Below are 16,569 nucleotides of genomic sequence, written 5' to 3'. Positions count from 1 at the left end.
TGCCTTCCTCTATTTTGACTGTTTTCGTCTGTGCCTTCCCCTATTTTGACTGTTTTCGTCTGTGCCTTCCTCTATTATAACTGTTTTCGTCTGTGCCTTCCTCTATTTTGACTGTTTTCATCTGTGCCTTCCTCTATTTCGACTGTTTTCGTCTGTGCCTTCCTCTATTGAGACTGCCTCTTCTCAAGATCTGTGTCAGTTGTTGTTTTCTTTCTCTAGCTTCTTGTCTCCCTACTCATTATTTCCCAGTCTCTCGTTGCACTCTCCTTTGGTTTACACTAATGTGCTCTACCAAGCCCTGCTCATTCAAAGTTCCTCTGCTTCCTCCTTCTCTCCCACCTCCCCCATACCTGCATCTCTTGTCTCTCTCTCCCAGTGGACGGTCAGTGGTCAGAGTGGACGGGCTGGTCCCTGTGCGACACGCAGTGCGGGGGAGGGCTGAGGGGGAGGAACCGGACCTGCTCCAATCCTCCCCCTAAGAACAGGGGGCGTGACTGTGAGGGGATGAGACTGCAGACCCAGAGCTGTAACAGCCAGCCCTGTGGCCCCAACACAGACTCACAGACAGGTGAGCTGCAAATAAATAGGTTATGTTTTCGACTGTCCCCATAGGAGAACCCTTTTTGGTTCCAGATAGAACTCTTTTGGGTTCCATGTACTGTAGAACACTCTGTGGGAAATGGGTTCGACCTGGAAAGGGCTCTCCTATGGTGACAGCCAAAGAACCCTTATTGGTTCTAGATAGCACCTTGTTTTCTAAGAGTGTACACGTGATCATGTTGTCTTATGGTTTGATCATGTTGCCTTGGACTATGGTATGTTTGTAACATGCTATTAAAAAAAGATTAATTCTGTGGCACACACACTTAATGGGCAGTACCCCATTAAACTGTTACTGGTAATAGTCAAGCTCTAATAATGTAAATTGCTTGCTGTCTAGGCTGTACTAAAGGCATGGTGGTGGTAAGAGAGGCTGACTGCCAGTCTGGTAGAGTGGAGCCATGTCCCCCACCTGTTCACACCTACACTACCCCAACTGCACCTCCCAATGCGTCACAGGTATTAAGTGGTGTATATGAAGTGTGTGAGTGTGTGTGTGTGTGTGTGTGTGTGTGTGTGTGTGTGTGTGTGTGTGTGTGTGTGTGTGTGTGTGTGTGTGTGTGTGTGTGTGTGTGTGTGTAAGCACGAGTGCGCACGCATTCCTGTGTGTGTCTGTTTGTAGTTAACTCTCTTCTGTCTCGCTACCCAGGTTGTCGTTGTCCGGCTGGTTTGTTTCTACAGGATGGCCGGTGTGTGAACGCCAGTCAGTGTGGGTGCCAATGGGAGGGACTGCCACTGCAGCCTGGACAAGAGGTCAGCAAGGACAACTGCAGCACATGGTGAGAGGCACACACACACACACACACCAAGCCTGCATACATCCCACATCATTCCTTTTCAATAATCGTGTTTTGTCATATTGTAATTTCATGCCATGTCATGTTGTTACATGTTCTGCCTCTTAACCAGTGTGTGTGAAGATGGACGTGTCTCATGTGACAACTCCAGCTGTGTGGCCAGCTGTGATTGGTCAGCCTGGTCTTCCTGGACATCATGTGACAGCTCCTGTGGGGTTGGACTACAGCAGCGCTATAGGTGGGTTCACCTCACCAGCATCCCACCAACAGTGACACATATAAACCATTATGTGGCTCATCATGTGTCTCTGATGGCTTTCTGTCCCCTGTCCCCTGTCCTCTGTCATCTGTTCCTTGTCCTCTATCCCCTTTCATCTGTCCCCTGTCCCCGATCCCCATCCCCTATCCCCTGTCCCCATCCCCTGTCCCTTATCCTCTATCCTCTATGCTCTATAATATTTTCCCTATCCTCTGTCACCTGTCCTCTGTCCTCTATCCACCATCTCCCTGTCCCCTCCCCCAGGTCCCCTATGAGCCCTGCAGGAGTGGCGAGAGTCGAGCCCTGTCCTGGGGACTCCTCGGAGGCTCGTCAGTGCTTCACCCCCTGTCCCCCTGGTAAGGATGAGGCAGTGTGGGGGAAGTGGACGGCCTGGTCAGAGTGCAGCAAGACCTGTTTCCACCACGTGGACGAGGTGGGGCTGAGAAGGAGGTTCCGCACCTGTAACGTACCCACCAACACACACAGCTACACACACATCAACACACCCAGCTACACCCGCACCAACACACACACCGACTGTGAGGGGGACGCAGAGGATCAGGAGCCCTGTAACACCGTGCACTGCCCAGGTACATCCTCTATACACACACCTTATGTTCTGTCCTTCATCCACCATGTTGCTTTCACCCATTCTGTAGTCGCAGATCTGTGTAGATGAAAGCAAGGATGGAACTTTACACTATTGAGATTCTCCCCCTCCTCCCCAGTGAATGGCGGCTGGTCGGAGTGGTCCCCATGGTCCCTGTGCTCGTCAGAGTGTGACTCGGGGGCTCAGACCAGAAATCGCGTCTGCAGTTCTCCTCCTCCACAGCACGGGGGCAGCACCTGCCCAGGGCCTCACATCCAGACCCGAGACTGCAACTCCCACCCCTGTTCAGGTAACGAACTGGAATCATACACACATTCTGGAATCATACACACATTCTGGAATCATACACACTTTCTGGAATCATACACACATTCTGTAATTCATCATAACAAGGCTTTTACTACTAGTGCACCTAGTTCTACCTGGTCAGGTAAACAGTAACATGTATTCAGGCCAAGTTTACTACATATTATCTGTGGGATTTAAAGTGGTCAAATCATTTGACAAATTAAATTGCATCGCATTGCTGTGTGTCCCACTATCTGTGTGGCATATAGGAGTGTGTCCAGAGGGCATGGCCTACATGAGCAAGGAGCAGTGCCAGGCTCACGGTGGTGCGTGCCCACGGGTGTGTATGGACATGACAACACAGGTGGAGTGTGCCACGGAGTGTTACGACGGATGCTACTGCGCCCTGGGACTCTACCTACTCAACAGCACTTGTGTGCCCCTCACCCAGTGCCCATGCTACCACCATGGAGAGATGTACCCAGGAGGAGCTAGTGTGAAACTGGACGACTGCAACAACTGGTACTCCCATCGAAGAATATAAACATAATGTTATTGAAAAGGAAAGAAATGTGAAAAAGTACCGTACAGGACTCTGTCTATGCATCCTTTCCTTTTGTCCTTAGCACATGCCATAATGGAGAGATGGTGTGTGGAACAGCACCCTGCGCTGGTGAGTGTGGTCCAATGCTGCCTGATCAAATATGCAAATATGTTCACTCAGTGTTCCTCAGTGCGGCCCTGGACGGCAGCACCCCAAATAATCAAGAGAGACTGTCAACCTGTCTCTCTCTCTCTCTGTGTCTCTCTTTCTCAGTGGACTGTGGCTGGAGCAGCTGGACCCAGTGGAGCGCCTGCAGCAGGACGTGTGACGTGGGCGTGAGGAGGAGGTACCGCTCAGGGACCAATCCACCGGCTGCGTTCGGGGGGCGTGTCTGCAGGGGCGACAGGGTGGGGATGGACACTTGCAGTCTGGAGCCCTGTCAGGGTAGGGGAGGTGACAGACAGACACCATCATTACACTCCTACAATAGGCTGGTTCATTTCATTGGCTTCTACAGGTGGTCTCTTGGTCATTACAATATAAATCCCACATGGGTTATGAGTAGGAATAACAAACAGTAGATCTAAAACCCACATGGATTATGAGTAGGAATGACAAACAGTAGATCTATATCCCACATGGGCTATGAGTAGGAATGACAAACAGTAGATCTATATCCCACATGGGCCATGAGTAGGAATGACAAACAGTAGATCTACATCCCACATGGGCTATGAGTAGGAATGACAAACAGTAGATCTATATCCCACATGGGCCATGAGTAGGAATGACAAACAGTAGATATATATCCCACATGGGCTATGAGTAGGAATGACAAACAGTAGATCTATATCCCACATGGGCCATGAGTAGGAATGACAAACAGTAGATCTACATCCCACATGGGCTATGAGTAGGAATGACAAACAGTAGATCTATATCCCACATGGGCTATGAGTAGGAATGACAAACAGTAGATCTATATCCCACATGGGCCATGAGTAGGAATGACAAACAGTAGATCTATATTCCACATGGGCCATGAGTAGGAATGACAAACAGTAGATCTACATCCCACATGGGCTATGAGTAGGAATGACAAACAGTAGATCTATATCCCACATGGGCCATGAGTAGGAATGACAAACAGTAGATCTATATCCCACATGGGCTATGAGTAGGAATGACAAACAGTAGATCTATATCCCACATGGGCCATGAGTAGGAATGACAAACAGTAGATCTACATCCCACATGGGCTATGAGTAGGAATGACAAACAGTAGATCTATATCCCACATGGGCTATGAGTAGGAATGACAAACAGTAGATCTATATCCCACATGGGTTATGAGTAGGAATGACAAACAGTAGATCTACATCCCACATGGGCTATGACTGTGATGGTGCAACAGAAGGAATTCAGAGAGATAATGTGAACATTGCATATTTGGCCACCGGTCCAGATATCTATACTTTTTCTGTAAATGTCTCACCCACATCGTCTACATCAATGTGTGTGTGTGTGTGTGTGTGTGTGTGTATGTTTGTGTGTGTGTGTGTGTGTGTGTGTGTGTGTGTGTGTGTGTGTGTGTGTGTGTGTGTGTGTGTGTGTGTGTGTGTGTGTGTGTGTGTGTGTGTGTGTGTGTGTGTGCGTGCGTGCGTGCGTGCGTGCGTGCGTGTGTGCATGCGCCTATGCCAGGTGTGAAGGAGCCATGGAGTGTATGGTCAGAGTGTTCGGTGACGTGTGGAGGGGGGTACAGGAACAGGACACGGGGGCCCCAGAGAACCCATGGTACTGCCCAGCAGTTCTCTGCCTGTAACCTGCAGCCCTGTGGTGAGTCCAGAGAGAGAGGGAAGGAGGTAGCAGGCTCTGATCTCACACTCTGACTTACAGTATGACCATGTCTTGTGACCTTTGAGGATGCTATATTTTGATATTCATGTATTACTTTCTCGCTGACACCGAGTACAGTATCTCTTTCTGAAGCAGACCAGGCCACCTTGAATACCCTTATTGATTCACGATCATAGATAGACATACCAAAAAGACCTACAGACACACTAGCAAGCTCCAGAAGCAACTATATACTGGAACTATGCTGTATAAATCTACGCAGCTATACAATGGTCTTTCACACTTAATCTAGCCTAGGTAGCCTAGTGGTTAGAGCGTTGAAGCGAAAGGTTGCTGGTTCGAATACCCGAGCCGACATGATGAAAAATCTGTTGACGTGCCCTTGACGAAGGCACTTAACCCTATTGTGCCTGGGACGCCGGACTACTATGGATGACCCTGCAAAACAGCCCATTTCACTGTGACAATACACCATTTTTTTGCTGAGCTTCTTTCTTGATGTTCCTATGAGTTTTGACTTCACCTCAAATTGCATGGATTGATTGACTGATTGATGCATTGTCGTCTCATCCGCCCTGTGTTAGGTGATGGGACGGACTGTCCTGGGGGACAGGTGTGGACGGTGTGTGTGAAGGGGCCGGTTACCTGCTCTGACATCAGTATGGATTATGAGAGGAATTGTACACCGGGCTGTCAGTGTCCACACGGCACTGTCCTGCAGGTCTGTCTGTCTATGCTCACACACACATACACACACACACACTGGACTTGAACATGGATCTTCTGCGTGCCACAAAACGGTGTTAACCCACTGAGCTAAAGCCTGGGCAATAGCTCAAGGAGCAAACTGACCGTTCTGCTTCCTTAGGATGGCAAGTGTGTGTGGGTGTCTCAGTGTCGCTGTGATGTGGATGGGGAGCAGTATGAACCTGGTGATGTCGTACCCAGGGACTGCAACAACTGGTATTGGTGCTACACAGTAGTATACAGTAGTATACAGTAGTATACAATAGTATAGCATCACATAGTATGTACGTTATATTACTTAATTTAATTAAACCTGAATAGAACTCTCGGAAACAAATAGTCCTCTGACTGTTTCTCTCCTCTCCCTCACAGCACATGTGATTCTGGGAGTCTGGCAAACTGCACTCAGCTCAACTGTAATGGTGAGTGGGGCATTGGCTTACTAAAAAGTAGAGAGAAGTAGGAGAAAACCACAAGGGGGAAATTGGTTTTGATACAGAATAGTTATTTCTCGCAATTTGCTTTATATTTGGTTATTGTTGCGGTCCATAGCTTGAACCAAAACCTAACAATAACCACCCCATCTCACAGTGGACGGCCAGTGGTCTTCCTGGACCCCCTGGGGTCAGTGTTCAGTGAGGTGTGGACCAGGTCTCCAGTCCCGCTATAGGTTCTGTTCTAGTCCCCAGCAGTCTGGGAGTGGTCTGCCCTGTATCGGACCCGACCACCAAGACCAGCTGTGTATGACTGCTCCCTGTGATCGTGAGTAATGCCCTGATGGAGGGATCTTTGTATATCTTTATTTGGATAGTCCGGATTTTTCATCTGTAAATGCTTTACAGATGGTCATACAATCAACAAACCATCTGTTGATAAGCAACTGCTTGCTAAGGTTATGGTTTGGGTTATTTTTAGAATAAGGGTTAGGGTTAAGTTTAGGGTTAGGACAAGGGTTAGGGTTAAGTTTAGGGTTAGGGTTAGGGTTAAGTTTAGGGTTAGGATAAGGGTTAAAGGTTTAGAGCTAGGGTTAGTAGATAGTAAGTTGAAATGTTACTGATAGTCTTTACAGATGGACTATCTACAGATAGACTATCCAAATAAAGTGTTACCCTGAATTAAGGACACATAATGTATCATTTGAGGTGCTGGATTTGACATTTTTTATGGATTACTATCTATGAGGATTCAGCACACAACCATTTTTGCAGTAGAATAATAATTTGATTGAGCATTAGTCCTGTACAGTACTCACCCCTTTTTTTTACAACTTTGGTTTAGCCTGTGTTGTGTCATGGTCTTTACAGGTAATGGTGGCTGGGGGGAGTGGAGCAATTGGACAGACTGCACCAAGTCATGTGGTGGGGGTGTTCAGAGCAGACGCCGGGATTGTGATAGCCCCAGTCCAGAGGGAGAGGGGGACTACTGTGAGGGGCTTGGCACAGAAGTAATCTCCTGCAACACTGACCACTGTCCTGGTACGCAATCAGAATGTGTGTGTGTGTGTGTGTGTGTGTGTGTGTGTGTGTGTGTGTGTGTGTGTGTGTGTGTGTGTGTGTGTGTGTGTGTGTGTGTGTGTGTGTGTGTGCGTCTGCTAAATGACTTAAATGTAAATGTAGTGTGTGTGTGTGTGTGTGTGTGTGTGTGTGTGTGTGTGTGTGTGTGTGTGTGCGTGCGTGCGTGCGTGCTAATTCCCCCCCCAAAAATTGTAAAATTAGTAAAAACAGATGTTTTTATTAAACGTGATCTTTATGACAAAATTTTAAAATTAGATGAAATAAATACAATATTTTTGACAAAATTACATTACCCAAAAGGCACTCTATATTGTGGAATGACACATAATTTTACTGTTCCACTGTTACAGATAGAGGTGGTATCAGCTCTAACTATGCTGTTCCACTACAACAGAGACTTTCTCTGGTAAAATCCTCAGATGCTTACTACAAAAGCAGGGAAAGAGTCTCTTGGTGAAAGTGTGTGTAAACGTGTGTAGGTGGGTGTTAGTAACAGGGTCAGAGAATGACAGCGTTCCTCTTTCCCAGTCCAGCTGCACTCTGATCCTCTGTGGTCTCAGTCTATTTGAGAGAGGGACGCTTTGATCCGATGAGGAGCGAGCTTTAAATACTCCTTTGTTATTATCTAAACGCCAGTGTCCTCTCGTTGAGGCAGTGGCCCCCTTCCACTCTGTGACCACACCAACAGACCATAAAATACTGTCCCCAACATCAACGTCCCAGCTGTGTGTCCCTGAGTTAAAGCCGTCAGAACCCAGAACCGATCGGTAATTATCAAACCTCTCTGGGTTGTCAGGAAGCTGTGGTGACTCCGTACTATGTCTCAAACTAATCAGGTTGTTAGACAGGATGAGATGGGGGTGAACAGTGTTGGGGTCGAGAATAACAGGAGTGAACTGAACAATCTCCTGCATCTTCTCCCAGACTCTGAACTGCAGGTTGCCCAGGTGTTTGGCCACGTCTATCAGAGCTCCTGAAACCCTCTCTGGGTCCGTTGGTGTGCACTCCAGGGCTCTTTCCTTTACAGCCTGGTAACGCTGTATAAACACGACGTCTTCCCCTCTCAGCTCCACCTCTACGTCTCTGATTGTGTCTGAAAGGGATGATATCTCTCTGCTCATCTCTTCAATTTTCCTCTTCATCAGCCGACTCTTCCTCTCCTCTTCCTCCTTCAGTGCAGCAATCCTGACTACCCGTTCATCTCTTAAGAACAAGTGAAGTGCTTTAAATTCCTCCATAATCTGTTTTTCTGTGTGCTGGGCCTGGCTTCTGATATGCTGTTCTGTTTTATCGCAAGTTAGTTTCACTGCATTAAAGACCTTCAGCTTCTCCTGTAAGACCTTCAGCACAGACTTGAGTTCCTTCTTGTAGTCCCCTGCAGCCTCATCCACAGGACAGAACTTATGGTTTGCGTGTTTTCTGGAAGTCTGACACACCACACATGCAGGCTGTTTATCCTCTAGACAGAAGAGCTTGAGTTTCTCACCGTGCAGACTGCAGACCATCTCAGACCCCGCTGAAGCTCCACCCTCCTCTTTCTGACTTCTCTCCTGTAAGAAGGCTTCACACAGGTTTCTCAGAGCCAGGTTACAGTGAGCTGCTCCTGAGCTGAATCTTTTCCTGCATACGGGACATTCATTCACTTCTCTTTGTCTCCAATATTCCTGTAGGCATTCATGACAGTAGCTGTGGCTACATGACAGGATAACAGGATCCGTGAAGATGTCACAGCACACAGGACAGCAGAGATCCTCCTCTGGGAGAGACAATTTAGCAGCCATTTACTCTCACACTCCTCTGGAATAGCCTTTGACCAGATATGTTTACTTTCACTTTCTTAGAATGAAGAGTGAAGTCAACAGCGTTACTTAGAAAGGCTGCCCTACCATACACTCTTCTGTTATCCTCTTCAGACTTTCTATTTATAACACGTATATTATTCAACAGCCCTGAAAGTTTCTTTTCCACACCAAATGAGGGATCCAGGGAGAACTGCTGCTGTTGTTCTGGATTTCCTCATTCAGGACAGTTTCGTTTCTGGATTTGTCTTTGGTTGTTCTGTGGTGGTTGGCAATCCAGCTAATGTACAGTACCGCCATCTAGTGGACTGGAATGTGGAGAAAAAGCGAAAGAGACTATGTTTGTGTGTGTGTGTATGTTTATATGACTGACACTGTGTCTGTTTTCAGTTGCGCCTTGCTCTCAAGTCCCTGGCACAGTGTTCAGTAGCTGTGGCCCCTCGTGTCCTCGCTCCTGTGATGACCTGTCTGTGAGTGTCACAAATTGTTTCTATATACATTATCTAAACACACAGCTTCTGGCTCTGTCAGTAAGACGTGTAGGTATTTGGCTGACTCCTTTGTCAACTTTGCAAGAGGATGAGCATGATGATGGTGATGGGGGTGGTGATGCTAATGATGGTAGCATACCCCCCCCCATATCCCTCTATACCCCCTGCCACACTGTGCAGCACTGTGACTGGCTCTGTGAGGCGGGGTGTTACTGCACGGAGGGCAAGGTGCTGTCTTCCGACGGGAGGTCCTGTGTGGAGAGAGAGGAGTGCCCCTGTCTGGACCTCAACACCGGCTTGAGGTTGTACCCTGGAGAGAGCACCACTGCCCCCGATGGCTGCAACAACTGGTGAGAGAGAGAGAGTAGGAGAGGAAAGATGGGGAGGAGGGGAGAGAAAGGAGAGGAGGGGAAAGATGGGAAGGAGGGGAGAGAGAAGAGAGGAGGGGGAAAGATGGGGACGAGGGGAGAGAGAGGAGAGGAGGGGGAAAGATGGGGAGGAGGGGAGAGAGAGGAGAGGAGGGGGAAAGATGGGGAGGAGGGGAGAGAGAGGAGAGGAGGGGGAAAGATGGGAAGGAGGGGAGAGAGAGGAGAGGAAGGGGAAAGATGGGGAGGAGGGGAGAGAGAGGAGAGGAGGGGAAAGATGGGGACGAGGGGAGAGAGAGAGAGAGGAGGGGGAAAGATGGGAAGGGGGGGAGAGAGAGGAGAGGAGGGGGAAAGATGGGGAGGAGGGGAGAGAGAGGAGAGGAGGGGGAAAGATGGGAAGGAGAGGAGAGAGAGGAGAGGAGGGGGAAAGATGGGGAGGAGGGGAGAGAGAGGAGAGAAGGGGGAAAGATGGGAAGGAGGGGAGAGAGAAGAGAGGTGGAGAAGCTTAGTCACGTTGTCTTTTGACATGTGCATATTAAAACTTCAATGGTGCGACATAGCTTGAGCTGGGCTTAAAGTAGTGGTTGTGTGGGTGCGTGCCTGCCTGCTGGCTTGAGATTGTGCATGTTGTTATTGATATCATTTGTGTTTCAGTACCTGCGAAGGAGGGAGGCTCAACTGCACCAGTGACCCATGTCCAGGTAAGTAATATGTGCAGTCTGAATACCCAATTTCCAATCACATTGTCACGACTTCTGCCGAAGTCGTTGCCTCTCCTTGTTCGGGCGGTGCTCGGCGTTCGACGTCACCGGTCTTCTAGCCATCATTGATCCTTTTTTCATTTTCCATTGGTTTTGTCTTGTCTTCCCACACACCTGTTTTCAATCCCATTCATTACCTGTTGTGTATATAACCTTCTGTTTCCCCTCATGTCTTTGTCAGAGATTGTTTTATTGTCAGTGTAGTGTGTTTGTTTTATAGGTGCGCGTCAGGTCCTTGTACCCATGTTTGTTTGTTTGTTTGTTATGTACTTTTAGTGTTATGGAGCATACTCCGTGGACTTTATTAAAAGACTCCATTTTACACTCCATTTGACTCTCCTGCGCCTGACTTCCCTGCCACCTATTACACCTATGCATGACACACATTCAATACAGTATATCAACAAAAGCATATGGACTCACATGTATGTCTGATCAAACCTGATTCTCCCCCCCTCTCCCTTGGTGGACAGTGTCAGGTGGGTGGTGTGAGTGGTCTGGCTGGATCTCCTGCTCTAAGACGTGTGGGGCAGAGTGGGTGTCCAGATATCGCAGCTGTGGCTGTCCAGAGCCCAAGGCGGGAGGAGCCCCCTGCCAGGGGGAACAGGAAGTACACAGTGGGGTGGGGGCACAGATCCAGAGACAACCCTGCCCTGTGGTCACCTTCTGCCCAGGTAACATAGTAATCACAACATAGTAATCACTTTAAAGGGTTTGTGACTTACAGGTAGACAACATTATCGTATGAGGTTAGTGGAATTACATGGATTCTGCCTTCTTTACCTCCTCCTGTCTCACATATCCTTTCTGTTCCTCTCCTTCTCTCACCCCACTTGTCGATTCGGGCCTCTCCCCCTCTTTTGTCTTTTATTTACACCCCCTCTCTCTCCCACTCTCTCCTTGTCTCTCTTTCCATCTCTCCCCCTCTCTCCTTGTCTCTCTTTCCATATCTCCCCCTCTCTCTCCCACTCTCTCCTTGTCTCTCTTTCCATCTCTCCCACTCTCTCCTTGTCTCTCTTTCCATCTCTCCCCCTCTCTCTCCCCCTCTCTCCTTGTCTCTCTTTCCATCTCTCCCCCTCTCTCTTCCACTCTCTCCTTGTCTCTCTTTCCATCTCCCCCTCTCTCCCACTCTCTCCTTGTCTCTCTTTCCATCTCTCCCCCTCTCTCCCACTCTCTCCTTGTCTCTCTTTCCATCTCTCCCCCTCTCTCCTTGTCTCTCTTTCCATCTCTCCCCCTCTCTCTCCCACTCTCTCCTTGTCTCTCTTTCCATCTCTCCCCCTTTCTCTCCCACTCTCTCCTTGTCTCTCTTTCCATCTCTCCCCCTCTCTCTCCCACTCTCTCCTTGTCTCTCTTTCACTCTCTCCCCCTCTCTCTCCCACTCTCTCCTTGTCTCTCTTTCACTCTCTCCCCCTCTCCCTCTCTCTCTCCATCAGTCCATGGTTCGTGGAGCCTGTGGTCGGGCTGGTCAGAGTGTGATGGCTGTGAGGGGGTGTCTGTGAGGACCAGGGAGTGTAACAGTCCTCCTGCCAGGTTTGGGGGTCTGCCCTGCCACGGGGAGAGCCGGCAGAGCCGCGGCTGCCAAGACAACGTCACCATCTGCTCAGGTTAGCTGATGACATCATGGGTGACATTTTGCCTGTGCCAAAGTGCAGACATGTTACAAAAATGTAATTTCAAGTACTTGTCATGACACATGATTCAAAATGACTTGGGGATATTATGATTGGATTGAATTTCACGCATATCTTGCAGTAGTAAGTAACATGGTTACTTTAGTTCTTTAGGTTGTTAGTGTCTGTTTACTACCAGTTGTTGAGTTGTGACCTCGTATTTTTCCCATGATGCTCCTCTCTCTCAGAATGTGGCGGCGTGCAGGTGGACTGGCCATGTGGGAAGCCCTGTCCACGCTCCTGCTCTGATCTCCATGGCGACACAGAGTGTCTGGACACAGCAGAGTGCAGTATGACCTGTGGTTGCCCGGGTGATCTCGTGCTACAGGATGGCCAGTGTGTGGAAAAGGAGGAATGTCGCTGTAAATACCACAACAGCACTACTGGTGAGACCAGTGGAGAACACTTACCTAGACAACATGCTTTTAACACAACATAATTGGCAATTACTGTCCTACTGCTGCTGTTGTTTGTCTCAACTCCTAACGCTACGCTAAGCTGCAGTGAGGTCAGCAAATATATCTCTCTCTCTCTCTGTCTCTCTGTCTCTCTCTCTCTCTCTCTCTCTCTCTCTCTCTCTCTCTCTCTCTCTCTCTCTCGCTATCCATCCAGGTGGGCTAGACTCTAGTAACACCTCGTGGGCATGGCCTGGTAGGTCAGATTGGCAGTTCGCAAATCCAGGAGAGACCATCATAGCTGATTGTAAAAACTGGTACAGTACACAACATCATGTTTCCCCACCGGTAGCATAGCACATATTATCAATACTGTTTCTGTAATGCAGTCTTCTTTCTCTTCCCCATACCACAGCACCTGTGAGGCGGGTGTTCTCCACTGCCAATCAGTCCCTGGTTGCCATGTCGATGGCGGCTGGAGCCAATGGGGAGGCTGGTCAGAGTGCTCGGCCCCCTGTGGGGGTGGAGTCAAGCTCCGCATGCGTCAGTGTGATAACCCCGCCCCTCAGAGCGGTGGGAGGGGCTGTGCAGGCATGTCTGAACAGCAGAGAGAGTGCAACAACCACACCTGTACAGGTACACGCTGGGGCAGACTTGGTGGAAACATAACATGACATATCATCGTAGACTTCACCCACACAATGTTGAATGCTGATGATGTATGCATATCCTTTAAACAGATTGCATTACATACAACCCCCAAAAACATATATCTGGACATACAGTAATGTACTTGATACTACCTTACTGCCTCCAAAACACCATGGTACCTGATGTCCCATCTCTGGTGTTGTGCCCCCATCCAGACTCTGGCCTCTGGCCGACCTGGTCCCCCTGGTCCTCCTGGTCTGTGTGCTCAGTGAGCTGTGGAGGAGGGGAACAGTCTCGTACCCGTCTCTGCAGCTTCCCGCCCTGCTCTGGCATGAGGAGGCAGAGCAAGACGTGTAACACCCAGGTCTGTCTCGGTGAGTACATGTAGATGTTACATGTGTTCCTGTGTTGTACAGTTGGTAAGAGTGTGGTCGTGTGGTGCTAGTAACGCCAGGGTTGTGGGTTCGATTCCCGATAAATAGCAGACCGTGAGATAAAGTACAGTTCAAATTCCCTTGCTGCAGCTACCACTGGCACACAGTGTAAGAATCCGTATCCCTTCAGAGTCCATGTAAGTGTAGTAGATAGCTAGGTGTTTTATGCAATAAGGTGCGCAGAAGCGCAGCCAATCAGATAGCACTGTGCCATTTAGACACACCCCTGATGACTACCCACTGTAGGGCTGCAGGGCCTTGCATGGTGTCAAGGTGTTTTGGGACCTACATTTTGTTTGCGTTATACTTCCTGCTTGCGTTCATTCATCCACTACCCAGAGCCAATGGAAGTCAATGGCTGTGCCTGAAATGGCCCCCTGATCCCTGGGCCCATAGGACTCTGGTCAAAAATAGTGCTCTATATACGGAATAGGATGCCTTTCTACATGCACTCAATCACTACATGACCAGCGCGAGGTGCCAGAATGAAGGTTAGTTGTCACACCAGGAAATGCAGCGTTGAAGTGAAGTGCATCTTTAAGTGAAAGAGCACAGCGGCGGTGGATTAGTCTTCTTTTTTCACTCTGGCTTCCCCTTCCGTCTCCTCATTGAGGTTATTTTTGGTTCGCTGTGTCGTTAGTATGAGTGATAGTCCTCTGAGAATGCAGCCTCTCGTTCCAGCTCGGACTGAGTAAGAGTCCGTCTGTTGAATGGGAAAGGATTTACTGCCAGACGAATAGAACAATTCTCTCCACATTTACAGTAGTAGTGGTGGAAATAGTAGTGGTATTACTAATAGTAGTAACTATAGCCAAGGTGGAAGTAGTAGTGATATTACTAATAGTAGTAACTATAGCCAAGGTGGAAGTAGTAGTGATATTACTAACAGTAGTAACTATAGCCAAGGTGGAAGTAGAGCTACTAGACAGAAGTAGTTGTTGTAGTACAAGTAGTATCAGTAGTAATGATTCATTCTGTATTTTAGAAATATCCTTTTTCTACTATATGAAAGTATTTGACAGTGAAACTCATACTCTATGCACACAATTTGATAATTGCTCTCCTGTCTGCCCATCTCACCCAAACCCCTGCCTTGGTATCAGAGGTGGGTTGCCCTCCGGGTCGTCTGTACAGGGAGTGTGAGCGGGGCGAGGGATGCCCCTTCAGTTGTGCCCAGGTCAGTGGGCGAGAGGGCTGCTACTCTGAGGGCTGCGAGGAGGGGTGCCACTGCCCCCTGCAGACCTTCCAGCACAACAGAGCCTGTGTACAGGTCAGTTAAAGTGGTTATTTAATGTGTATTTCAGATTAATGAAAGGTTACTTCTTCAGAATTTCAGATGAATAAACAGTTATTTCAAGCGTATTCCGAATGAATGAAAACTTTACGTTAGTGTATTTTAGATAAGTAAAAGGTTATAACAAGTGTATTCCACATTAATAAACAGTTACTTCATATGTATTCCACACGAATAAACAGTTAATTCATATTTATTCCACATGAATAAACAGTTACTTCATATGTATTCCACATGAATTAACAGTTAATTCATATTTATTCCACATGAATAAACAGTTACTTCTTATGTATTCCACATTAATAAACAGTTACTTCATATGTATTCCACATGAATAAACAGTTAATGCATATGTATTCCACATGTATAAACAGTTACTTCTTATGTATTCCACATGAATAAACAATTACTTAATGTGTATTGAATAAGTGGAGCTCCAATGGGTAAACCATAGAATGTAAAGCTCTGTGTTTCATGTTTAGAATGTAAAGTCATCAGTGGCCAATGGGACTGAGAGGTATACTGTGCCTGGTGGACAAGGAGCTCTTGACCTCACTACAGAATGTGTCTGTGACCCCATTGTTGGCCCACCATAACCTAACCCAGGGGGATGAGTTCCAGTCTGGGGAAACGTTCATACAAGACTGCAGTGTCTGGTGGGTGAGAGAGATACACCACATCACACAAATAAGCACATATGTTCTCTAAAAGCTGTTTATTGAATTTAGAGTGCACTCTCCAATACTGAGAGGTATACCATAGAATGTAAATCACATGAGGTGCTGTGTAACATATAAATGTAAATCTGTAGTTTCACAATGGGAATATAGTAACATTGTAAATCATTGTGGCACACAATGGGACTGAGAGGTATACTGTGTAACATAGAATGTAAATCTGTATTCCAATGGGACTGAGAGGTATCAGTGGTATCAGCCTCCAATGGGACTGAGAGGTATACTGTGTAACATAGAATGTAAATCTGTTGTCATCAGTGGTATCAACCTCCAATGGGACTGTATACTGTGTAACATAGAATGTAAATCTGTCATCAGTGGTATCAACCTCCAATGGGACTGAGTATAGTGTAACATATACTGTGTCAAGTGGTATAGAATGTAAATCTGTCATCATCAATGGGTGGTATCACTGTGTAACATAGAATGTAAATCTGTTATCATCAGTGGACAATGGGACTGAGGTATACTGTGTAACATAGAATGTAAATCTGTTATCATCAGTGGTATCAACCTCCAATGGGACTGAGAGGTATACTGTGTAACATAGAATGTAAATCTGTTATCATCAGTGGTATCAACCTCCAATGGGACTGAGAGGTATACTGTGTAACATAGAATGTAAATCTGTTATCATCAGTGGTATCAACCTCCAATGGGACTGAGAGGTATACTGTGTAACATAGAATGTAAATCTGTTATCATCAGTGGTATCAACCTCCAATGGGATGAGAGGTATACTGTGTAACATAGAAT

General features: G+C 47.5%; 2 protein-coding genes across 2 annotated transcripts in view; one reads left to right on the top strand and one right to left on the bottom strand.

The window, feature by feature from the left end:
• sspo (SCO-spondin) overlaps positions 1–16,569 on the top strand; it is an 83,400-nt gene that overhangs the window by 36,394 nt on the left and 30,437 nt on the right. Inside the window, 27 exon segments of the mRNA XM_064941019.1 lie at positions 377–568; positions 941–1,009; positions 1,012–1,059; positions 1,250–1,379; positions 1,510–1,635; positions 1,921–2,246; positions 2,385–2,555; positions 2,824–3,076; positions 3,181–3,227; positions 3,372–3,542; positions 4,800–4,934; positions 5,540–5,676; positions 5,824–5,918; positions 6,075–6,124; positions 6,294–6,464; positions 7,007–7,177; positions 9,406–9,485; positions 9,687–9,856; positions 10,526–10,572; positions 11,106–11,306; positions 12,066–12,236; positions 12,491–12,688; positions 12,915–13,014; positions 13,113–13,333; positions 13,564–13,722; positions 14,886–15,056; positions 15,594–15,732. Of these exon segments, the coding sequence (XP_064797091.1) occupies positions 377–568; positions 941–1,009; positions 1,012–1,059; positions 1,250–1,379; positions 1,510–1,635; positions 1,921–2,246; positions 2,385–2,555; positions 2,824–3,076; positions 3,181–3,227; positions 3,372–3,542; positions 4,800–4,934; positions 5,540–5,676; positions 5,824–5,918; positions 6,075–6,124; positions 6,294–6,464; positions 7,007–7,177; positions 9,406–9,485; positions 9,687–9,856; positions 10,526–10,572; positions 11,106–11,306; positions 12,066–12,236; positions 12,491–12,688; positions 12,915–13,014; positions 13,113–13,333; positions 13,564–13,722; positions 14,886–15,056; positions 15,594–15,732 (3,949 nt within the window).
• LOC135517355 (E3 ubiquitin-protein ligase TRIM35-like) lies at positions 7,423–9,302 on the bottom strand. The gene has a single exon (XM_064941575.1). The coding sequence runs from the start codon at positions 8,995–8,997 to the stop codon at positions 7,585–7,587; it is 1,413 nt and encodes a 470-aa protein (XP_064797647.1). The 5' UTR covers positions 8,998–9,302; the 3' UTR covers positions 7,423–7,584.

Source organism: Oncorhynchus masou, chromosome 28, assembly GCF_036934945.1.
Source record: "Oncorhynchus masou masou isolate Uvic2021 chromosome 28, UVic_Omas_1.1, whole genome shotgun sequence".
Taxonomy (NCBI): Eukaryota; Metazoa; Chordata; class Actinopteri; order Salmoniformes; family Salmonidae; genus Oncorhynchus; species Oncorhynchus masou.
Note: the sequence above shows the minus strand (reverse complement) of the source record. Positions and strands in the feature narration are given on the sequence as shown.